This window comes from Heterodontus francisci, chromosome 9, assembly GCF_036365525.1.
Source record: "Heterodontus francisci isolate sHetFra1 chromosome 9, sHetFra1.hap1, whole genome shotgun sequence".
In the NCBI taxonomy this organism is placed as follows: Eukaryota; Metazoa; Chordata; class Chondrichthyes; order Heterodontiformes; family Heterodontidae; genus Heterodontus; species Heterodontus francisci.
Window position 1 is genome coordinate 120,939,452 of NC_090379.1, and position 26,149 is coordinate 120,965,600.

Here is a 26,149-nt window from a genome sequence, read left to right on the forward strand (position 1 = left end):
TAGGGGCCTTGATTCCTTAAAAACCACTACTTAATATATTTTTAAAAAACTGTAGACCTTACCTTTCTCTTGAATTTATTTACTATCGCAGCTATTTACTGATACTCCCTAATAGCAGTTCCTCACCAACCAATCACCTTGCAGCTTTCCAGTGATGTCTCTGTTCACTTTGTTTTCAAACTCAGGCGTGCCTGGACTCCTCTCCGCTGCTCTCCCAGAAGGGATATGGGAATCACTAGTAAGACCAGCATATATTGTCAATTCCCATTGAGAAGGTGATGTGCTGCCATCTTGAACCGCTGCAGTCTGTGTGGTGAAGGTGCTCCCACAATGGTGTTAGGGAAGGAGTTACAGGATTTTCACCCAGTGATGAATGTGTCCAACTCAACAACAACTTGTATTTAAATAGCACCTTTTAATGTAAAACATGTTCCAAGGCATTTCACAGGAGTGCTATAAAGCAACATTTGACACTGAGTCACATAAGGGTATGCTGGGACTGTCCTATGAAGAGAGATTAGGGAAACTGGGCCTGTTTTCTCTAGCGTTTCGAAGAATGAGAGGTGATCTCATTGAAACCTACAAAATGCTTAAAGGGATAGACAGAGTAGATGCAGTTAAGATTTTTCCCCTGGTTGGGGAGTCTAGAACCAGGGGACACAATTTCAAAATAAGGGGGAAGCCACTTAGGACAGAGATGAGAAGAAATTCCTTTACTCAGAGGTTTGTGAATCTTTGGAATTCTCTACCCCAGAGGGCTGTGGAAGCTCAGTCATTGAGTATGTTTAAAGTAGAGATTGACTGATTTCTAAATACCAATGACATAAAGAGATATGAGGATAGTGTGGGAAAAATGCATTAAAGTGGAGAACAGCCATGATAATATTGAATGGCGAGGCAGACTTAATGGGCTGAATGGCCTACTCCTGCTCCTATGTTCCTATATTAAGGCAGGTGACCAAAAGTTTGATCAAAGAGGTGGGTTTTAAGGAGTGTCTCCTCAGGGCAATAAGCAGCCATCCTGGGCAAGAAAATAGGGAGAGAGATTGTGAATTTCTATCCTGGACTGACAGTGATGGCTTTATAAACTGCTTTTACAGGGGCGTAGGAGGAGAGGATCTGCAGATGGGAAAATTCAAACCAAACATCACGTCAAGATCGGACAGTTACTCTATTCTTCAGAACTTGAATTTCATCGGCCTTTGAACGTGGAAGAAAAAGGTTTGTCTGTTCTGTCTGTGGGAAACGATTTCAGGTGTCAGTGTGACTGGAAAAGCACCGAGATACACAAAGCCCTAGTTAGACAACACCTGGAGTATTGTGTTCATCTCTGAGCACCACATATTAGGAAGGATATATTGACCTTGGAGGGAGCGCAGTGTAGATTTATCTGAATGATACCTGGACTCCAAGGGTTAAATTACAAGGAGGGATTACACAAATTAGTCATTGTCATTTCGGCACAGAAGAAGTCCATTTGACCCATCATGTGCTTGCTGACCCTCCTAAGGAGAAATTCACCTACTGCCACTCCCCTGTCCCCTCCCCACATCCCTGCACATTCCTCCTCTTCCGATATTTAGAAAATGTAGAAATATGTACATCACAGGAGGCCACTCTGCCCATCACGACTGTGCCTACTGAAAAAAGAACCAGCCAACCTATTCCCATTTTCCAGCACTTGATCCCTATCCCTACCGGTTATGGGACTTCAGGAGCATATTCCGACACCTTTTAAATGAGTTGAGGGTTTCTGCTCTACTACCCTTTCACCAGGCTTTTCCCCAGGACCCGCTTGTAATCGCCTCCCTGAATGCCCCGAGGAATTCCACGGTCAGCCCATCCAGCCCCGGGAATTTGCCCCTCGAGAGCTGGTGGAGATCACCAGTCAGCTCCGCCAACGTGAGTGAAGCCTCCAATCCTTCGACGCCATCCAGGCTGACCTTCGGCAGGCCCTCCCACAAAACTCTGCACGCATCCTCACTGGACGGATCCGGATAGAACAACGTGCTGTAATAGTTACGGACGAAGCGGCCCATTCCCTCCAGATCCGTGACAGAGGATCCGTCGTCGGTCAGCAGCTCACTGAGCTGCTTATGGAGTCCCCGCCATTTTACCAGCGAGTCGAAGAAGGGTGAGGCGTGGTCCAAATCTTCCAGGTTCTGGATTCACGACCTCACGTATGCACCTCGGGACCCTATGAGCTGCAGGTCCCTCAGCGCGCCCTTCTTATCTTTGTACGCCTGCCACAGGGCCGGATCTGCGATGGCCTGACCGAGACAGGATTCCAAGTCGAACACCTTCCTCTCCAGGCGCCCAATCTTGGCCTCCCACCTCTTGGTCGACCCGTTTGCATACTCCTGACAGAAGACATGAATGTGAGTCTTGCCTACATCCCACCATAGCCTTAAGGACGGGAAGCCCCACTGCTTCCTTCTCCAGTCGGCCCAGAATCAACGGAATGAGAACTGGAATCACTCATCCTCCAGCAGCCAGTTGTTAAAGTGCCTGGACGTGGACCCTGCCTGCATGCGGAGCGGAGTGAACTCAGCCCACACCAGGTGGTGGTCCAAGAATGGCACCAGCGGCATGGAGGCCGCCGAAACGCAGGAGACAGACGTACGTCTGCAAAATGTAGAGGTGATCGATTTGGAACCCTCCTCCTCCAGGTGAAGGCGCTGGAGTCCAGATGGAGAATTTACCAGATGTTCACCAAGTCGAGGGAGCTGATCAGCTCCCACAACTTCTCCACCAACGCTTGGTCGTGCTGGGGTCAGGAATTATCCCTCACCTCGAGGATACAGTTAAAATCCGCCCCCCCCCCCCCCCCACCCAAGGATGATGCACTCACCAATATCGATGGAGCTCAAGACAGTGGACACTTCTTCAAAGAAGCGCGCTTTGTAGCGTGCCGGGCCTGGGCACGTACACCTTCACAAAGTGGAGCGGCACGCTACCCAGGCAAACGGCGAGGTGGAGCAAGCGGCCCAGTACAGGCTCCTTGACCTCCAAGATCTCAGACTGAAAAGTCGGGGCCAGCATGATAGCCACCCCACTAGAAATAGGGGTGACTCATGTAGACCCCGCTCTGCCACTCCAGGGGCCAGGTGCCTTTGTCTCCCAGAAAGGTGTGGATTTCCTGCAGAAAGCTCACCGCATATATCCCTTCCCTGAGGACTGAGAGTTTATTCTAGTAGATTTGTCAAGCATGATTTCCCTTTCGTAAATCCATGCTGACTCTGCCTGATTCTGCCACTGTTCTCCAAGTGCTCTGCTATAAAATCTTTGATAACAGACTCGAGAAATTTTAATTTATTTAGAGATACAGCACTGAAACAGGCCCTTCGGCCCACCGAATCTGTGCCGACCATCAACCACCCATTTATACTAATCCGACATTAATCCCATATTCCTACCCCATCTTCGCTCAATTCCCCTACCTACACGAGGGGCAATTTATAATGGCCAATTTACCTATCAACCTGCAAGTCTTTGGCTGCGGGGGGAAACCAGAGCATCCGGTGAAAACCCACGCGGTCACAGGGAGAACTTGCAAACTCCGCACAGGCAGTACCCAGAATTGAACCTGGATCGCTGGAGCTGTGAGGCTGCGATGCTAACCACTGCGGCACCCAAGTTTGTGAAATCCGCGGAGAGACCGCCTAATGCCATCGATGTTGAGGCTGGCTATGATTATTTTCATGTCCAAAGTACTTTGATCCTGTCAAAATCACCTCACTGTGAGGAGGGAGCAAAAGTGCACCTCGCCTTCCACTCCCACTGCAACCCATTGAGGAACACTTTAAACTGGTGCCTCTCAACCAGTTTCACGCCCGCCCCATTCCCTGCCTTCCTGAGGGCAGCGCGGCATGGATGGACTGGACGATAAGTGCCAGACCCGACCACTGGCTGAGTGCCACCTGAACTATGTTGCGGCAACCACTGCATGCTGCGAGGAAGTCCCAGAGTTCTGTGGTGGGGATGAGCGGAGACTCGGTATGAGGCACGAGGGAGTCCATTGCATCACTGGCAATGGCAATGCCAGACACAGAGTCCCCATCCTCCCCATGTCGTCACTGCCAGCGGCCAACACATCCACCGCACACTGTGGGGCGGATGTCCCGGTCACGCCAGCTCATCCCACCTGGTTCTTTCCACCTTTTGTAGTTGTTACAAAGACTTTCTTCACCTGGGGTGCCCCAGCCATCCTGAGCCAGGCAGTTAGGGTGGGGAGGGAGCAGCCTTTGTGTGAGATGGAGGAAAGCACAATAGAAAATATAGGGGCTCCCTATAGAATATTTGAGCCCCACACATGGGTCTTCTCCCCCAACAATCCAAGCAAAAACAGTTCTCCAGTGCTCCAATACCCACCTCTCCAAAATAACTCGCAGGTCCTGTTTCTCTCCGATGGATGGAATCAGTTCCAAGCTTGTATGTTGTAAATGTCTCAGCTCCCCAGTTGCTGCTCCCACCAGCCTGCATAGGTGCAGCTGCTCCCCCTGATCACTGACAGGAAATGCTACAAATGCACCAACCAATCCGAGCTGTACCTGTCCTGGGAGTGTTTGATGTGACAATATTGAGGGAGCTTTACTCTTTATCGAACCAGTGCTGTACCTGCCCTGGGTGTGTTTGATGGAGACAGTGCAGCAGGAGCTTTACTCTGTATTTAACCTGTCCTGGACCTACACCTTCAGGGAAAGGAATGAGAGGGGAACCGGTAGATGTAGAACTGAACTGATATAGAGTCAGCACCTCGAGGGGAGGAGAGGGAATGGAACCGAGTGTAGAACTGAACCCAGCCAGAGTCAGCACCTTCAGCGGAGGAGAGACGGGGGAATCAGTGAGTGCAGACTGAGACAGAACTAAGTAATCCCACAACCAACGGATCAGATCTAAGCTCTGCGGTCCTGCCACATCCAGTCGTGAATGGTGGTGGACAATTAAACAACTAACTGGAGGAGGTGGCTCCACAAATATTCTCAATGATGGGGAGCCCAGCACATCAGTGCAAAAGATAAGACTGAAGCATTTGCAACAATCTTCAGCCAGAAGTGGCGCGTGGATGATCCAGCTCAACCCCCTCCTGAGGTCCCCAGCATCACAGATGCCAGTCTTCAGCCACTTCAATTCACTTCGCGTGATATCAAGAAACAACTGAATGTACTGGATACTGCAAAGGCTATGGGGTCTGACAATATTCCAGCAACATTAATGAAGACCTATGCTCCAGAACTTGCCGCGCCCCTAGCCAAGCTGTTCGAGTACAGCAACAACACTGGTATCTACCCGACAATGTGGAAAATTACCCAGGTATGTCCTGTACACAAAAAGCAGGACAAGTCCAACAAAGAACAACGAATAGTACAGCACAGGAACAGGCCATTCAGCCCTCCAAGCCTGCGCCGATCTTGATGCCTGCCGAAACTAACACCTACTGCACTTCCGGGACCCATATCCCTCTATTCCCTTCCTATTCATATATTTGTCAAGATGTCTCTTAAACGTCGCTATCGTATCTGCTTCCATCACCTCCCCTGGCAGCAAGTTCCAGGCACTCACCACCATGGGCGTGAGTAGATGAAGATTGTGAACAATTCTATTATTGCAGAAAAAGTAGTTATCTTTCTTTCTTTATACTTAAGAGTTAACTTGTAATTGGTAAATGGCAGAACCCTTAGGAGTATTGACAGGCAGAGAGATCTGGGCGTACAGGTCCACAGGTCACTGAAAGTGGCAACGCAGGTGGATAAGGTAGTCAAGAAGGCATACGGCATGCTTGCCTTCATCGGTCGGGGCATAGAGTATAAAAATTGGCAAGTCATGTTGCAGCTGTACAGAACCTTAGTTAGGCCACACTTAGAATATTGCGTGCAATTCTGGTCGCCACACTACCAGAAGGACGTGGAGGCTTTGGAGAGGGCACAGAGGAGGTTTACCAGGATGTTGCCTGGTCTGGAGGGCATTAGCTATGAGGAGAGGTTGGAAAAACTCGGATTGTTTTCACTGGAACGACAGAGGTGGAGGGGCGACATGATAGAGGTTTACAAAGTTATGAGCGGCATGGACAGAGTGGATAGTCAGAAGCTTTTTCCCAGGGTGGAAGAGTCAGTTACTAGGGGACATAGGTTTAAGGTGCAAGGGGCAAAGTTTAGTTTAGTTTAGAGATACAGCATTGAAACAGGCCCTTCGGCCCACTGAGTCTGTGCCGACCATCAACCACCCATTTATACTAATCCTACACTAATCCCATACCCCTACCACATCCCCACCTGTCCCTATATTTCCCTACCACCTACCTATACTAGGGGCAATTTATAATGGCCAATTAACCTATCAACCTGCAAGTCTTTGGCATGTGGGAGGAAACCGGAGCACCCGGAGGAAACCCACGCAGACACAGGGAGAACTTGCAAACTCCACACAGGCAGTACCCAGAATTGAACCCGGGTCGCTGAAGCTGTGAGGCTGCGGTGCTAACCACTGCGCCACTGTGCAGGGGATGTGCGAGGCAAGTTTTTTTGCACAGAGGGTGTTGAGTGCCTGGAACATGCTGCTGGGGGAGGTGGTGGAAGCAGATACGATAGCGACGTTTAAGAGACATCTTGACAAATATATGAATAGGAAGGGAATAGAGGGATATGGGCCCCGGAAGTGCAGAAGGTGTTAGTTTAGGCAGGCATCAAGATCGGCGCAGGCATGGAGGGCCGAATGGCCTGTTCCTGTGCTGTACTGTTCTTTGTTCTTTGTCTGTATACTTGACCCTTAAAACACTCGGGGTGAAACAATAGTTTAACAAAAACACTATCTGTGATCAGTTGGGAGATGAAAAGTGAAAGACAGCCACCCCATTTCCTACCTGTCTGTAACAGGGGACTGAGTGTGATGTATCCAGGTTTGCTGACGATACAGAGTCAGGTGGGAACGTAAGCAGTGGGGAGGATACAAACAGGCTGCAGAGGGATATAGACAGGTTGGTTGAGTGGACAAGAATATGACAGGTGGAATACAATGTTAAATGTGAAGTCCTCCATTTTTATAGGAAATTTTTTTTTTTAAATCATAATTTTTTGATGAATGGTGAGAGACTGAGAAATGTTTGCATTCAGAGGGACCTGGTTTCCTTGTACATGAATCATAAAAAGTTAACATGCATGTACAGCAAACAATTAGGAAGGCAAATGCTACGTTAGCTTTTGTTAGAAATGGATTGGGGTAGAATAATAAATAAATCTTACGATAATTATACAGGACATTGGTAAGACCCCATCTGGCGTACTGTATGCAGTTTTGGTCTCCTTACATAAGGAGGGACATACTTGCCTTTATGGAATGCAATGAAGGTTCACTAGACTGGCTCCTGGGAGGAGGTGATTATTCTATTTCGTCATGGAATGTCGGTGTTGCTGGAAAGGCAACTATTGCCCATTCTGAATTTCCCTTGAGAAGGTGGTGGTGAACCACCTCCTTGAAAACAACTGAGTGGCTTGGTGGGCCCTTTCATAGGGCAGTTAAGTCGAGCACATTTCTGTGGGTCTGGAATCACATATAGGCCAGATCGGGTAAGAATGGCAGATTTCCTTCCCTAAAGGAAATTATTGAACCAGGTGGATTTTTAAGGACAATCCAGTAGTTTCATGGTCACCATTACCGATACTAGCTTTTTTTTATCCCAAATTTATTTAGTTGAGTTTAAATCCCTGAACTGCCGTGGTGGGATTGGAATTCATGTCTCTGCATCATTAGCCCCAGTCTCTGGATTACTAATTCAGTAATATAACCAGTATGCTACAGCATCCCTGCTGTGCTACATCTCCTCCTATGAGGAGAGTCTGAGTATACTAGGCCTATATTCTCTGCAGTTTATAGGAATGAGAGGTGATCTGACTGAAACATCATAAATTCTTAAGGGACTTGGCAGGGTAGATGCTGAGAAAATGTTTCCCCCTGGCTGGGGAATCTTGAACACCAGGTCACAGTCTCAGGATAAGGGTTGTGAATCTTTGGAACTGTCTACCCCAGGGAGCTGTGGAGGATCAGTTATTGAGTATATTTAAGACAGAGCTTGATAGATTTTTGGGTACTAAGGGAATTAAGGGATATGGGATAGTCCGGGAAGGTGGAGTTGAGGGAGATCAGCCATGATCTTGATGAATGGCAGAGCAGGCTCAAAGGGCCAAATGCTCCTATGTTCATTAAATCTCAGTCTGGTTTCTCTCCAGCTGCTGAGTGAGTGAATTAAATCTTTCTTGACAAATCACCAAGATACCAGACTACAAGTCATGCCCGAAACAGCATTTACTGGTTACAAATCATAACTTAGTTAAATCTGGGCACACAGACTCTTTACATTTTATATGTGTTTATACATGTCTATAACAGAGTCATCCAGCAGTTGAGCACTAATAGGGAGAGTATTTCACAAAACAAGTAACAAATGCAGGAGCAAGTGTGGCCAAAGACCGAAAGGTCTGAAAATTAGTGGCCAAAGACAAAAACGGCTGAATTTTTTTTTGACAAGGAATCATGTAATTATAGCACTGATATTGAAGCAAACTAGTTGAGTAAAGCAATTTTGTACAATTTTGCATATGCAATGAATAAAATTGCACTGTTCTCAGAATACAATTTCATGAGACTTACCTGACAGCTGATAATTTTACAGAGCTTCACATTCTCAATGGCCTACTTCTGCCTAGTTATAGCTTGCTCATGTACAAGGTGTTCTGAGAAGATGTGCCAACTTTAATGGAAAGCAATATTTATATAAACATTCCAGATGGCACATTCTGGTACTTTGGTAAGTGATGTGCACAAATCAGTAGGTATATTATTTAATAAAAAGTAAACATTTGAGACATTGACAATCCAGAAACTTGAACATAAGTGGGGTAATTTTTCTGATTTTGTGCTATGACCTACACAATCACCTGAACAAAGCTGAAAGCAAAACCAGGTAGGGAGGATTGTATGTCAGTTATGCAGCCTGACCAATTCGCTGTGTTAACTTAAATGGACAGGAATATCACATACATTCTGTTAGGAGCATGTGATACTCCCGACCCAATTTTCTTTTATACAATTATTGACCTCCAAGCACAAAAGAGGAAAATAACTTGATTAACTTAGCAGATGTGGTGCTTATTTTTAAATATCATGACTCATGGTAGATTTTATTATTTAAAATAGTCACATTATAAATATGTTAAACTAAAAATTAAAAAAATAATTAAACTCAAAACAAATTGTACCAAATCTTGCCAGAAACAGTGGAAAAGTAATGAGATTAGTGTTGTACCTCTAGTAAGCAAATCCTGCACTTCGGGTCCCACTACCTCATGGGACGTCCTGCCCCGTGTGCCCAAAGATCGGTCGAGAATCAGTCTGTTCAAGTCACCTGAAGACCCATGGCAGAAACACGCGTCCTTGTGTAGACATCATCCTCGAACCTAGGGACAGCTGACGACGAGCTCTGCAGTAACAAGTTTGAGGTTCTGTTGCATCATCCCCAAATCAGGCTGAAAAATTTGGTAATGACCCTGTGATAATGCAGCAGGTCCAATGGACAGCTGTATATCCCAACAGTGATGAACACTCTGACTCCTGTTCTACTGCAACAATTGGTGCAGTGGCAGCTGCATTTAACAGCAAGGTGAGCTGAAAATCAGAACTACTGTATTGGCTTGGAGAAAGGCAGCACTCTGTATATACATATTCATACATGTACAGAGTATTGTGCCATCAGCCTCAGAAGCCCAGTGACCATTTATAGTGACTGCAGACAGCTCACAGGATAGTTGCACTGTAGCCGATGCACAGCACTTGTGGTGCAGGACAGCCTTTTCCAGATAATCTTAAGCAATGCCAAACAACACATTGAAGAAAGATGGCCAGAGTTATACTCCTTGCCTTGCATCACTATGGTGTAAAAGACAGCTTCACACTGACTCAAGGTTTACAGTGTGACTGGGGCAGTAGACAGTGAAAGTGGAGATGAAAAATGAATGGAATTCAGCCATACACCTGAGTAAACTGATAAGTGGAAATTCCAGATCACTTCAGTTGCTGCAAAGCACAGGACATATTCAGTTTATACAGCTCATGCTCACTGCAGGATATTCACATGCAGTAACCAGTGTGTGCAGGGTTTTCAGAAATTACTTCAGACACACACTGCTGTGTAAATGGAAGCAAGTTTCAAATTCCTATTGACAGACCAATGTTTTTGCTGCAGACCAGCTACTTGCCAGCTACTGATCCTGCACCATTAACATTACGCCACACCAAATGAGCCACGTCAGTTCTCAGGTGGTCTCTGCTAAGATATCCCATGAAGATCAAAACAAACATTGGGAATTGGTCTGTACACACACACACACCTTTTTGGCCATTTACAGAAGACTAACACACTGAAGTTGTGAAGGAGGATGCAGTTCCACCCACTTGCTTTCCTGGTTGAAGTTCATTTCCACTGAGGTGGAAGACGATAAACAATAAAGATGACTTAAAACACGTAAAAAGACCTCTGGGCAGCTTGGTGGTTGGCCGGCTTTAAAATAAAACAGAACTGCCAATTCAAATTTTGTTTTTAAAAGCTGGTTAAGGTCAGAAAAGGAGAAACCAATGCTGGAAAACCGCTATGTGGCAAAATCTCTCATCCCTGAGTTACTTGTGAACTCGCTGGTGTTTCAGCAGGTGGGATGAAGTAGTAAATCTCTTCCCACACTCCGAGCAGGTGAATGGCCTCTCCCCAGTGTGAACTCGCTGGTGTGTCAGCAGGGCGGTTGAAGTGGTGAATCCCTTCCCACACTCTGAGCAGGTGAACGGCCTCTCCCCAGTGTGAACTCGCTGGTGTCTCAGCAGGGCGGATGAAGCAGTGAATCCCTTCCCACACTCGGAGCAGGTGAATGGCCTTTCCCCAGTGTGAACTCGCTGGTGTGTCACCAGGTTTGATAACTGAATGAATCTCTTCCCACACTCGGAGCAAGTGAATGGCCTTTCCCCAGTGTGAACTCGCTGGTGTTTTAGCAGGTTGGATGAATGAGTGAATCCTTTCCCACACTCTGAGCAAGTGAATGGTCTCTCCCCAGTGTGAACTCGCTGGTGTGTTAGCAGGTGGTAGGAAGTAGTGAATCTCTTCCCACACTCTGAGCATGTGAATGGCTTCTCCCCAGTGTGAACTCGCTGATGTGTCTGCAGGTAGGACAACGTAGTGAATCCCTTCCCACACTCTGAGCAGGTGAACGGTCTCTCCCCAGTGTGAACTCGCTGGTGTGTCAGCAGATTAGATAACTGACTGAATCTCTTCCCACACTCTGAGCAGATGAATGGCCTCTCCCCAGTGTGAACTCGCTGGTGTGTCAGCAGGTCAGATGAAGTAGAGAATCCCTTCCCACATTCTGAGCAGGTGAATGGCCTCTCCCCAGTGTGAACTCGCTGATGTCTCAGCAGGACGGATGACTGAGTGAATCCTTTCCCACACTCGGAACAGGTGAATGGCCTCTCCAGGGTGTGACTAGGTGGATGAGTTTCCAGCTCCACTTCATAATTCAATCCCTTTCCACAGTCCCCATATTTACATGGTTTCTTCCCAGTGTGACAGTGATTGTGTTTCGACAGGCCAGATGATCGACTGAAACCTCGTCCACACACAGAACACGTGTACATTTTCTCCCCATTGTGATCGGTGTTTTTTCCTTTCATGTTCAAAATCCAGTGATATTCGTGTTATGATAAATTGAGCGATTCCTTCAGATCCTGATCAGACGTTTGCTTTGCATTTCACGGCTGCAATTCCTCCCCTTCTAAAACCCTGTGAAATTGATTTAAAACAGAAAAATAGAGTGTGAGAGAACCCACAAAAACACAAAGGCAGGTTGTGAAATGGAGCTGAATGAATCAATAATTTATGGGATCGGCACGAGGAAAAAGTAACCGTGAAAGCTGCTGGATTGACCAAGCTTTTGGTCATCTGCCCGAACATCACCTTATGTGGCTCAGTGTCAAATGTTGCTTTTTAACACTCCTGTGAAACACCTTGGAACATTTTATTACATTAAAGGTGCTATATAAATACAAGTTGATGTTAACTTGGACATATATCACCCTTCCTTCATCATCACTGGGTGAAAATCCTGGAACTCCTTCCCTAACACCATTGTGGGATCATCTTCACCACACGGACTGCAGCGGATCAAGAAGGCGGTCCACCATCACCTTTTCAATGGGGAACTGTGGATTGACAATATATTCTGGTCTGGCTACTGACACCAAGATCCGAAGAATGAAGTAAAAAAATCTGGATTTATAAAATGGATTAAAAGCCTCTACAGAAATACTTGTTCCTAAAACAATATTCTTTTATACTGAGTGGTTGATGTCCGTTTAGCAACCTCACCACCCCTGGAATCTACCTCCCTTGACAGTCTCACACTGGAAATTGTTGGGCCTGACTGGGCTCAAAAGGACTCAGGTTAAACCCAGCAGCTTCTCCTCCATCTCCACTCCAGATCAAACTGATGCAATAAAAAAGACCTACACAGGTCAGGGACCGACATCCACATCCAACACTCACCCCGATACAAACTGGCTCTTAATTGGTCCGTCTGTGATTCTCGACTCAATTCTGTGAGCAACATCTGCAATAAAACAGTAGCAAAATACTGCGGATGCTGGAAATCTGTATTAGAGAAAAGGAGAAAACGCTGGAAATACTCAGCAGGTCAGGCAGCAGCTGGAGAGAGAGAAAAAGAGTAAACATTTCAGACACAGCGAGCCACCAGAGCCTGCAGCCTGTAGGGTAGGCGGTGGCGTAGTGGTATTATCACTGGACGAGTAACCCAGAGACCCAGGGTATTCCTCTGGGGACATGAGTTCGAATCCCACCACAGCAGAAGGTGGAATTTGAACTTAATTAATAAATCGGGAATTAAAAGCTCATGTAATGATGGCCATGAAACCATTGTCGATTGTTGTAAAAACCCATCTGGTTCACTAATGTCCTTTAGGGAAGGAAATCTGCTGTCCTTACTTGGTCTGGCCTACATGTGACTCCAGACCCACAGCAATGTGGTTAACTCTTACATGCCCACTGAAATGGCCTGGCAAGCCACTCAGTTGGAACTAACTGCTACAAAGTCTATAAAAAGGAATGAAACTGGACAACCAGACGGCATCGACCGAGGCACCGGAAACGACTACGGCAAACCCAGCCCTGTCGACCCTACAAAGTCTTCCTTACTAACATCTGGGGGCTTGTGCCAAAGTTGGGAGAGCTGTCCCACAGACTAGTCAAGCAACAGCCTGACATAGTCGTACTCACGGAATCATACCTTACAGACAATGTCCCAGACACTGCCATCACTATCCCCGGGTATGTCCTGTCCCACCGGCAGGACAGACCCAGCAGAGGTGGTGGCACAGTGGTATACAGTCGGGAGGGAGTTGCCCTGGGAGTCCTCAACATCGACTCCGGACCTCATGAAGTCTCATGGTATCAGGTCAAATATGGGCAAAGTAACCTCCCACTGATTACCACCTACCGCCCTCTCTCAGCAAATGACTCAGTACTCCTCCATGTTGAACAGCACTTGGAGGAAGCACTGAGGGTGGCAAGGGCACAAAATGTACTCTGGATGGGGTACATCAATGTCCATCACCATGACTGGCTCGGTAGCGCCACTACTAACCGAGCTGGCCGAGTCCTAAAGGACATGGCTGCTAGACTGGGTCTGCGGCAGGTGGTGGGGGAACCAATACGAGGGAACAACATACTCGACTTCGTCCTCACCAATCTGCCTGCCGCAGATGCATCTGTCCATGACAGTATTGGTAGGAGTGACCACCGCACAGTCCTTGTAGAGACAAAGTCCCGCCTTCACATTGAGGATACCATCCATCGTCTTCTGTGGCACTATCACAGTGCTGAATGGGAAAGATTTTGAACGGATCTAGCAATGCAAAACTGGGCATCCATGAGGCGCTGTGAGCCATCAGCAGCAGCAGAATTGTACTCAACCACAATCTGTAACCTCATGGCCCGGCATATCCCCCACTCTACCATTACCATCAAGCCAGGAGACCAACCCTGGTTCAATGAAGAGTGCAGGAGGGCATGCCAGGAGCAGCATCAGGCATACCTCAAAATGAGGTGTCAACCTGGTGAAGCTACAACCCAGGACTACTTGCATGCCAAACTGCGTAAGCAGCATGCGATAGACAGAGCTGAGCAATCCCATAACCAACGGATCAGATCTAAGCTCTGCAGTCCTGCCACATCCAGCCGTGAATGGTGGTGGACAATTAAACAACTAACTGGAGGAGGTAGCTCCAGAAATATCCACATCCTCAATGATGGGGGAGCCCAGCATGTCAGTGCGAAAGATAAGGCTGAAGCATTTGCAACAATCTTCAGCCAGAAGTGCTGAGTTGATGATCCATCTCGGCCTCCTCCTGAAGTCCCCAGCATCACAGATGCCAAACTTCAGCCAATTAGATTCACTCCACGTGATATCAAGAAACAACTGAAGGCACTGGATACTGCAAAAGCTATGGGGCCTGACAACATTCCGGCGATAGTACTGAAGACCTGTGCTCCAGAACTTGCTGCGCCCCTAGCCAAGCTGTTCCAGTACAGCTACAACACTGGCATCTACCCTGCGATGTGGAAAATTGCCCAGGTATGTCCTGTACACAAAAAGCAGGACAAATCCAACCCAGCCAACTACCGCCCCATCAGCCTACTCTCAATCATCAGTAAAGTGATGGAAGGTGTCATCAACAGTGCCATCAAGTGACACTTGCTTAGCAACAACCTGCTCAGTGATGCTCAGTTTGGGTTGCACCAGGGCCACTCAGCTCCTGACCTCATTACAGCCTTGGTTCAAACATGGACAAAAGAGCTGAACTCAAGAGATGAGGTGAGAGTGACTGCCCTTGACATCAAGGCAGCATTTGACCGAGTATGGCATCAAGGAGCCCGAGCAAAACTGAGGTCAATGGGAATCAGGGGGAAAACCCTCCGCTGGCTGGAGTCATACCTAGCGCAAAGGAAGATGGTTGTGGTTGTTGGAGGTCAATCATCTGAGCTCAAGGACATGGCTGCAGGAGTTCCTCAGGGTAGTTTCCTATGCCCAACCATGTTCAGCTGCTTCATCAATGACTTCCTTCAACCATAAGGTCAGAAGTGGGGATGTTCGCTGATGATTGCACAATGTTCAGCACCATTCGCGACTCCTCAGATACTGAAGCAGTCTGTGTAGAAATGCAGCAAGACCTGGACAATATCCAGGCTTGGGCTGATAAGTGGCAAGTAACATTCGCGCCACACAAGTGCCAGGCAATGACCATCTCCAACAAGAGAGAATCTAACCATCTCCCCTTGACATTCAACGACATTACCATCGCTGAATCCCCCACTATCAACATCCTAGGGGCTACCATTGACCGAAAACTGAACTGGAGTAGCCATATAAATACCGTGGCTACAAGAGCAGGTCAGAGGCTAGGAATCCTGAGGCGACTAACTCACCTCCTGACTCCCCAAAGCCTGTCCACAATCTGCAAGGCACAAGTCAGGAGTGTGATGGAATACTCTCCACTTGCCTGGATGGGTGCAGCTCCAACAACACTCAAGAAGCTCGACACCATCTCGGGCAAAGCAGCCCGCTTGATTGGCACCCCATCTACAAACATTCACTCCCTCCACCACTGACGCACAGTGGCAGCAGTGTGTACCATCTACAAGATGCACTGCAGCAATGCACCAAGGTTCCTTAGACAGCACCTTCCAAACCCGCGACCTCTACCAACTAGAAGGACAAGCGCAGCAAATACATGGGAACACCACCACCTGCAAGTTCCCCTCCAAGTCACACATCATCCTGACTTGGACCTATATCGCCGTTCCTTCACTGTCGCTGGGTCAAAATCCTGGAAATCCCTTCCTAACAGCACTGTGGGTGTACCTACCCCACATGGACTGCAGCGGTTCAAGAAGGCAGCTCACCACCACCTTCTCAGGAGCAATTAGGGATGGGCAATAAATGCTGGCCTGGCCAGCGACGCCCACATCCCGTGAATGAATAAAAAAAAAACTCAGAGTGGGAGAAGGAGGAAGAATGAGGAGAGGCAATATAGTCCAACATTCACAGCAATCTACAATCCACCGACATTACCGGGATAGGCAGACAAGAGTTTAGAAACACGACTCCAGTAAAACATCCCAGGAGGAAAAGGGAGAGCAGTGTGTGTACCTGCCCTGATATTCCCCTCCCCAGGCCTGTTAGTCAAATCCCCCACTTCACAGCTCAGCCCGGGGAGGTTATGCTGGAACTGTATAACTCATTGGTTCAGCCACAACTTGAGTATTGTGGGCAGTTCTGGTCACCTCATTACAGACAGGATGCAATTGCACTGGAGAGGGTACAGAGGAGATTTACGAGGATGTTGCCAGGACTCGAAAAATACAGCTATGAGGAAAGATTGGATAGGCTGGGGTTGTTCTCCTTGCAACAGAGAAGGCTGAGGGGAGATCTGATTGAAGTGCTGAGGGGCCTATTCACCTTAGGAGAGAGGTCAGTGACGGGGGGCATAGATTTAAAGTGATTGGTAGAAAGATTAGAGGGGAGAAGAGGAAAATCTTTTTTTCACCCAGAGGGTGGGGATTGTCTGGAACTCACTGCCTGAAAGGGTAGTTGAGGGAGAGACCCTCAACTCATTCAAAAGGAATTTGGATATGCACCTCAAGTTCCCGAAACTACAGGGCTCCGGACCAAATACTGGAAGGTGGGATTAGAATAGGTGGATCGTTTTTCGGCAAGCACAGACATGATGGGCCAAGTGGCCTGTTTCTGTGCCTTAAACGTTCTAGCAGCTTCCGGCACCTTGAGCCAGCCCTGCCCAGGTGTGGCCCAGTCCAAGGGGAGTCTTTGTGGAACCAGGGAGTGGGGGAGGGGGGAACCTCCTGCCCTGTGCTGTGTCCCAAATGGTTCCTCCCTCCCCTCCCCTCCCCCCAGGCTCCTTTATAACTGAGCTCAGTTTCCTTTAAAATTTGGCCCTTTGATGTTGAATCCTGGCTACTCGACCACGTGTCAGATTCAGGTCGGTATTCTGCATCCAACGTTAGGGCTCAGGTCGGGCTGGACTGGACTGTACTGTTTTGTTTCACATTGTTTTTGTTTTAGTCTACTAACTTTTTCTGTTTCAAAAATATGTTTGTCATTTTCCGGTCAGGTCGAGCATTTAAAAAAAATTAAAGGATTTGGGCCCGGGTCGGGTTCAGGTTAGCTGTTGTCGGGTCGGGACTGGGTTGGGTTTTAATTTTATACCCGAGCCAGGCTTTATTTGATGTACAACACAAATAAGAAATGCTGAAAATACTCAGCACGACTGGCAGCATCTGTGGAGAGAGAAGCAGAGTTAATGTTTCAGGTCAGATGCTGCCAGACCTGCTGAGTATTTCCAGCATTTCTTTTGTTTGTGTTTCAGATTTCCAGCATCTGCAGTATTTTCTCCTTTGATGTTACAGTTTATTAATCCTTATTTCCTCCAAAAGGACTGGAAATCTGGCGGCCATTAACCCCGGGCCTGTCACCGGGAGAAGCCCCGCAGCTGCCGCCCCGCCCGGTGTAAACGCGGAACCGTGAGCTTTTTACTGGAGGTCTTGAGGCCTACACCGGGTATTTCTGAATCCTCCCCGCCCGCCGGCTCCATTCCTCTCCGACAGTTGGCGGTTTCTCACCCGCTGCACATCCAACACGAACTCCTCAGTCCAGCTCCCGCATTGCGCATACTCCAGACACTCTGCTGTATTGCGCATGCTCTAAACACAGCGCCGCACTGCGCCTGTGTACTCGGTACTTTGAAGCACCCGACCCCGATCTCTCACTGACAGCTCACAATGTCCGTGTGATTGACGGAAGCTCGGGACTAATAGCAAGAAGGGACACCCGCTTCGTGTCACAAGCCACGCCCCTCACTCGTTCCGATTGAATTGCAGGGCCCACCGACCACTTTGTCCTCCAGTCCCGCCCCCGCTCTTCTTATTGGTCCGGAGCCGCTATCAATCAGTCGGGTGGGCGGGTGCAGTGGGTGGGCTGAGCGTGTGTGGGTCAACCGGGCGTGAGGCAGAGAGGGCGGTTCTTGACAAAGCCTGGGGATCGCAGGTTGCAGCCACAACCAGTGCGGAGCCTGGAGACAATTTAAATAGCGGCATCTCATAGTGCCTGCTCAGCTGTGATGGCCGAGTGGTTAAGCTGTTGGGCTTGAATTTGGGCATTTTGTGTACAGTTGCACACCCTGCTTGCAGTGAATTTGATTCTGTTTTCTTTAGTTGGTTGCCTGGGGAGATCACTGACTTCAAACTGATTAGAATAACATCTGCTGTATTCTATTAAAACGGTTGATGCTTAAAAAAAATCTAAATTGGAAACATTAACATTTATTGGCATCAATTAGATTGGTGTATTTGTTATAAACTAAACAAAATGTAAAAATGGGTGACAACTAAACACTGAAAAATGCAAGAAAATGTATTTTAATAAAGACCCTTGTAATGTTTCGAAGGAACCTTCAGCGAATGAGTGAGAAAGCCGTTTTGTTTCATTAATTTGAACCAGATTTCCGTGTGTAAAATGGCTGCGGCAGAACTTGAATCTTCACAGAATCATAGAAATTTACAACATGAAATCGAATCTTCACAGAATCACTGAAATTTCCTGCTGAAAGTGAAATGGGAAAAGCAGCTAACCTGAAGGGACATTGCAGAGCTTCCCTGGTGGCCTAGTGGTTAGGATTTGGCACATTCACTACCACAGCCTGGGTTGGATTCCTGGTCAGGAAATAAAAATTCTCACTTCTCTGGAGACATTCACAACCAACACACCTTATTTGCAGAATGAAAGCAGAAAATGCTCAGCAATTCTGACAGTATCTGTGGAGTGAGAAACATAGGAGCAGGAGTAGACCATTCAGCCCATTGAGCCTCCTCCACCATTCAATTAGATCATGGCTGATCATCTACCTTAACACCACTTTCCTGCACTATCTCCATATCCCTTGATGTCATTAGTATCCAGATATCTATCAATTTCTGTCTTGGGCATGCTCAATGACTGAGCTTTCACAGACCCCTGGAGTAAAGAATGCCAAAGATTCACTACCCTAGGAGTAAAGAAATTCCTCCTCATCTCAGTCTTAAATGGCCTACCCCTTATTCTGAGACTATGTTCCTGGATTTAGACTCACCAGCCAGGGCAAACATCCTATCTACATCCACCCTGTCACATCCTGTAAGAATTTTGTAAGTTTCAATGAGATCATCTCTCATTCTTCAAACTCTAGAGAATACAGGTCCAGTTTCCTCAGTCTCTCCTCATAGGACAATCCTGCCATCCCAGAGATTAGTCTGGTGAACCTGCACTGCACTCTCTCTCTCTGGCAAATAAAGCCTTCCTTAGCTAAAGAGAGCAAAACTGTTCACAATGCTCCAGGTGAGATCTCACCAAGGCTCTATACAATCGCAGCAAGATTTCTTTACTCCTATACTCAAAACCCCTTACAATGAAGACCAACATACCATTTGCCTTCCTAATTGCTTGCTGCACCTGTGTGCTAGTTTTTAGTGACTCATGAACAAGGACACCCAAGTCCTTTTGGACATCAACACTTCCCAACCACTCACCATTTAAGAAATACTCTGTCTTTCTGTTTTTTCTCCCAAAGTAGATAACTTCACATTTATTCACATTGCATTCCATCTGCCATGTTCTTGCTCATTCACTCAGCCTGCCCAAGACACATAGAAGCCTCCTTGCACAACTCACATTCCCACCTAATTTTGTGTCATCAGAAAATGTGGAAATATTATATTCGGTCCCCACATTCAAATTATATATTTAGATTGTGAATAGCTGTGGCCCAAGCACTGATTCTTACGGTACCCCACTAGTAACAGCCTGCCACCCAGAGAATGACCTGTTTATTCCTACTCTCTGCTTTCTGTCTGTTAACCAATTATCAATCCATACCAGTATAATACCCTCAATCCCATGTGCTCTAATTTTTTTTCTAACCTCCTGTGTAGTAGTTTATTAAAAGTATTCTGAAAATCCAAATATACCACATCCACTGGTTCTCCTTCATCTATGCTACAAGTAACATCCTCAGAAAACTCCACCAGGTTTGTCAAACATGATTTCCCTTTCATAAATGCGTGTTGACTCTGCCTAATTATATCATTATTTTCTAAGTGTCAGGAGTTATCACATCCTTTATAATAAATTCCGACATTTTCCCGACTACTGACATCGAACTACCAGGTCTGTAGTTCCCTATTTTCTCTCTCATTCCTTTATTAAATAGAGGGGTTACATTTGCTACTTTCCAGTCTGCAGGAACTTTTCCAGAATCTATAGAAATTTGAAAGATAACCACCAATGCATCTATTATCTCGAGAGCCACCTCCTTCAACATCTGGTCCAGGGATTTATCAACCTTCCATCCAGTTAATTTTTCAAGTACGACCTTTTACATAAAAATGTAAGAAATAGGAGCAGGAGTAGGCCATTCAGCCCCTCAAACCTGCCCCGCCATTCAATAAGATCATGGCTGATCTGCCCCAGATCTCAGCTCCTGTTTTGTGCCAGCCCCTCATAGCCCTCAACTCCCCAATATTTCAAACATCTAGCTACCTCCTCTTTAAATACTTCCAGTGATCTAGCCTTCACAACTCTCTGGGTAGAGAATTCCAGACATTCACCTGAGAAGAAATTCCTTCGCATCTGTTTTAAATGAAAGTCCCCTTATTCTGAAACTATGTCCCCTAGTCCAAGATTCCCCCACTAGTCATAGAGAGATACAGCACTGAAACAGGTCCTTCGGCCCACCGAGTCTGTGCCATTTATACTAATCCCACATCATTCCCATATTCCCTACCACATCCCCTCTCCTACCACCTACCTACACTAGGGGCAATTTACAATGGCCAATTTACCTATCAACCTGTAAGTCTTTGGCTGTGGGAGGAAACCGGAGCACCCGTCGGAAACCCATGCAGTCACAGAGGAGAACTTGCAAACTCCACACAGGCAGTACCCAGAACCAAACCCGGGTTGCTGGAGCTGTAAGGATGCGGTGCTAACCACTGCGCCGCCCTAAAGTGGAAACTAGTGGAAACATCTTCTCAACATCTATCCTGTCAAGCCTCCTCAGAATCTTCTATGTTTCAATAAGATCACCCCTCATTCTTCTAAACGCTAATGAATAAAAGCCTAACCTGTTCAGCCGTTCTTGATAAGTCAACCCCTTCATCCCAGGCATCAGCCTGGTGAATGTCTTTTTAACTGCCTGCAATGCTAGTATATCCTTTCTGAAATACGGGGACTCCAGGTGCGGCCTCACCAACACCCTGTACAGTTGTAACAAGACTTCCCTATTTTTAAACTCCAACCCCCTTGCAATAAAGGCCAAAATTCCATTTGTCTTCTTAATTACTTGCTGCATCTGCATGGTAACCTTTTGTGTTTCATGCACAAGAACAAAGAACAGTACAGCACAGGAACAGGCCATTCGGCCCTCCAAGCCTGCGCCGATCTTGATGCCTGCCTAAACTAACACCTGCACTTCTGGGGCACATATCCCTCTATTCCCTTCCTATTCATATATTTGTCAAGATGTCTCTTAAATGTCGCTATTGTATCTGCTTCCACCACCTCCCCTGGCAGCAAGTTCCAGGCACTCACCACCCTCTGTGTAAAAAAACTTGCCTCGCACATCCCCTCTAAACTTTGCCCCTCGCACCTTAAACCTATGTCCCCTAGTAACTGACTCTTCCACCCTGGGAAAAAGCTTCTGACTATCCACTCTGTCCATGCCGCTCATAACTTTGTAAACCTCTATCATGTCGCCCCTCCACCTCCATCGTTCCAGTGAAAACAATCCGAGTTTTTCCAACATCTCCTCATAGCTAATACCCTCCAGACCAGGCAACATCCTGGTAAACCTCTTCTGTACCCTCTCCAAAGTCTCCACGTCCTTCTGGTAGTGTGGCGACCAGAATTGCATGCATTATTCCAAGTGTGGCCTAACTAAGGTTCTGTACAGCTGCAACATGACTTGCCAATTTTTATACTCTATGCCCCGACCGATGAAGGCAAGCATGCCGAATGCCTTCTTGACTACCTTATCCACCTGCGTTGTCACTTTCAGTGACCTGTGGACCTGTACGCCCAGATCTCTCTGCCTGTCAATACTCCTAAGGGTTCTGCCATTTACTGTATACCTCCCACCTGCATTAGACCTTCCAAAATGCATTACCTCACATTTGTCCGGATTAAACTCCATCTGCCATTTCTCCGCCCAAGTCTCCAACCGATCTATATCCTGCTGTATCCTCTGACAATCCTCATCATTATCCGCAACTCCACCAACCTTTGTGTCGTCCGCAAACTTACTAATCAGACCAGCTACATTTTCCTCCAAATCATTTATATATACTACAAACAGCAAAGGTCCCTGCACTGATCCCTGCGGAACACCACTAGTCACAGCCCTCCATTCAGAAAAACACCCATCCAGTGTTACCCTCTGTCTTCTATGACCGAGCCAGTTCTGTATCCATCTTGTCAGCTCACCTCTGATCCCGTGTGACTTCACCTTTTGTACCAGTCTGCCATGCAGGACCTTGTCAAAGGCTTTACTGAAGTCCATGTAGACAACATCCACCGCCCTTCCCTCATCAATCATCTTTGTCACTTCCTCAAAAAACTCAATCAAATTAGTAAGACATGACCTCCCCTTCACAAAACCATGCTGTCTCTCGCTAATAAGTTCGTTTGTTTCCAAATGGGAGTAAATCCTGTCCCGACGAATCCTCTCTAATAGTTCCCTACCACTGACATAAGGCTCACTGGCCTATAATTTCCTGGATTATCCTTACCACCCTTCTTAAACAAAGGAACAACATTGGCTATTCTCCAGTCCTCTGGGACCTCACTTGTAGCCAATGAGGACACCCAGATCCCTCTGTGCTGCACTATTTTGGAGTCTCTCTCCATTGAAATAATAGTCTGACTTTAGATTCTTCCTACCGAAGTGCAGGACCGCACACTTTCCTACATTAAACTCCATCTGCCAAGTTTTTGCCCACTCACTCAACCCAACTATATTGCCTTGCAGATTCCTTATGTCCTCATCACATGCCCTCCCACCTATTTTTGTATCATCAGCAAATTTGCATATATTACACTCTGACCCCTCCTCCAAGTCATTAATATAGATAGTAAATAATTGAGGCCCTAGGACTGATCCTTGTGGCACTCCACTAGTTACGTCTTTCCAACCTGAAAAAGACCCATTAGTCCCGACTCTGTCTTCCGTGAGTTAACCAATCCTCAATCCATGCTCATATATTACCCCCAATACCATGAGCTGTTTATAGTGTCCTCCATCGTGAAGACCAATGCAAAATATTGGTTTAAATTATCTGCCATTTCCTTGTTCCCCATTATCAATTCTCCAGTCACATCCTCCAAGGGTCCCATGCTCACTTCAGCTACTCTCTTTTTATATACCTGTAGAAGTTCCTGCTGTTTGTTTTTATATTTCTTGCCAATTTACTTCCATAATCAATTTTCTCCCTCTTTATTAGCATTTTAGTCATCCGCTGCTGGTTCCTAAAAAATTCCCACTCCTCTGGCCTACCACTAGTTTTCGTCACTTTGTACGCCTTAGTTTTTGATTGGATACTCTCCTTGACTGCCTTTGTTAACCACAGGTGGTTCGTCCTTCTCATCGAGTCCTTCTTCTTGACCGGGATAAATTTTTGCTGAGTGTTATTAAGTATTTGCTTAAATGTCTGTCACTGCTCATCCACTGACCTTCCGCTTAGTCTATTTTCCCAGCCTGCTTTAGACAACTCTTTCTTCATACCTCCATAATTGCCCTTCTTTAAGTTGAAGACACTGGTTGAAGACACTGGTTCGAGACCTGGGTGGCTTGCCCTCAAACTGAATTTGAAATTCTACCATGTTGTGATCGCTACCCCCTAGAGGATCCTTAACTACGGGATCTCTTATGAATCCTACCTCATTACACATTACTAGATCTAAAATAGCCTGTTCCCAGGTAGGTTCTGCAACGTATTGCTCTAAGTAACAATCCCTGATGCACTCTACAAATTCGTCTTTCATGTTACCTCTGCCAATCTGATTTGTCCAGTCAATATGCAGATTAAAATCACCCACGACAATTGTAGCACCCTTCTTACACACCTCCATTATTTCCTGATTTATACTTTGTCCTACAGTGAAGCAACTCTTCGGGGGCCTATAGCCGACTCCCACCTGTGACTTCTTCCCCTTGCTATTCCTTAAATCCACCCAAACTGATTCCACATCACGATCTATTGCACCTATATCACTACTCACCACTGCACTGATACCTTCTTTTATTAACAAAGCTACCCCACCTCTTTTTCCTTTTCACCTGTTTTTCCAGAACGTCGAATACCCTTGAATATTGGGTTCCCAGTCTTGGTCATCCTGCAACCACATCTCTGTAATGGCTATCAATTCATATTCATTTATTTCTATTTGTGCCGTCAGCTTATCTAGCTTATTACAAATGCTGTGTGCATTCAGATAAAGAGCCTTAAGCTTTGACATTTTACCATTATTACTCATTCTGGTTCTAATTTCTGCTGCACTCTTCTGCTTATATTTTCTGCCCCACTCTTCTGCTTATATTTTCTGCCCCACTCTTCTGCTTATATTTTCTGCCCCATACCTGTCACACTTTGATTACCGTTCGCTTCTTCACTACCCTGCACCTCTGCTCTCTCAGTTCTTTTTGATTTTTTTTAACTTCCCTTCAATTGAACCCTTCCCCCCACTAATTAGTTTAAAGTCCCATCTAGAACCCGAGTTATACGATTCGCCAGGATACTGGTCCCAGCATGGTTCCCATGATGTCCGTCCCAACTAATTTCTTTCAGTTCCTCATTTTCGGAAGTTTCTTGGTTCCCTTGTATTTCTGGTAGAGTTTCTGTATCGTCCTCCGTGAAGACAGACACAAAGTAATTGTTTAGTTTCTCCGCCATTTCCCCTTGCTCCATTAAAAATTCTCCTGTCTCCACCTGTAATGGACACACATTTGTCCTTGCTAATCTTTTCCTTTTCACATACCTAAAGAAGCTTTTACAGTCTGCCTTTATGTTTCTCACTAGCTGGAATTCATATTCTCTTTTCTTTTTATCAGTTTCTTGATCATCCTTTGCTGGATTCTAATTGCTCCCAATCCTCCGGTTTACCACTTTTTCTGGCAACCTTATAAACCACTTCCTTTGATCTAATGCAGCCTTTAACTTCTTTTATTAGCCATGGTGGATTCATCTTTCCTATTGAGTTTTTGTATCTTCAAAGAATGAATATTAGTTGTAGACCAGGCAGTGTTCTTTAAATATTAGTCATTACCTGTCTACTGTCAAATCCTTTAGGGTATTTTCTCAATCCACCTTAGCCAACTTTCCCTCATACCTTCATAGATTCCTTTGTTCAGATTTAAGACCCTAATTTCAGAATGAACAATATCACTTTCAAACTTAATGTAAAATATTATCATATTATGGTCATTATTTCCCAAAGGCTCCTTTACAGTAAAGTTATTAATTAGCCCTTCCTCATTACATAATACTAAATCTAACATAGCCCAATCCCTAGTTGGTTCTTCAATGTACTGCTTCAGAAACCCATCTCGTACATAATCCAGGAATTTATCCTCCACAACATTAATCCTGATTAGGTTCAACCAATCTACATTTAAATTGAAGTTGCCCATTATTACTGTATTACCCAGGTTACAGGTACCTCTAATTTCCTGATTTATACTGTGTCCGACATAATTACTGCTATCTGGTGGCCTATAAACAACTCCCACCAATGTTTTCTGTCCTTGCTGTTTCTTTCCTCCCCCAAAATTGACTCAACATCTTGATCCTTTGATCTAAGATCCTATCTCACGAATATACTGATCTCATTCCTCATTAAGAGTGCTTCCCCACCTTCTTTTTCTTTTTGCCTATCCTTCCTAAATATCCTTGAATATTCAGTTCCCAGTCTAGGTCACCCTGTAACCACGTCTCTGTAATGGCAAT

The 26,149-nt window shown here is 46.2% G+C and overlaps 1 protein-coding gene across 1 annotated transcript in view; it reads right to left on the bottom strand.

Moving 5' to 3' along the window:
* The window catches only part of LOC137373409 (uncharacterized), a 114,088-nt gene that overhangs the window by 45,932 nt on the left and 42,007 nt on the right, over positions 1 to 26,149 (bottom strand). The window contains 8 exon segments of the mRNA XM_068038226.1: positions 1,944 to 2,090; positions 2,181 to 2,360; positions 2,526 to 2,678; positions 9,398 to 9,472; positions 10,444 to 10,549; positions 10,670 to 11,717; positions 12,575 to 12,679; positions 24,928 to 25,132. Coding sequence (XP_067894327.1) covers positions 1,944 to 2,090; positions 2,181 to 2,360; positions 2,526 to 2,678; positions 9,398 to 9,472; positions 10,444 to 10,549; positions 10,670 to 11,717; positions 12,575 to 12,679; positions 24,928 to 25,132 — 2,019 coding nt within the window.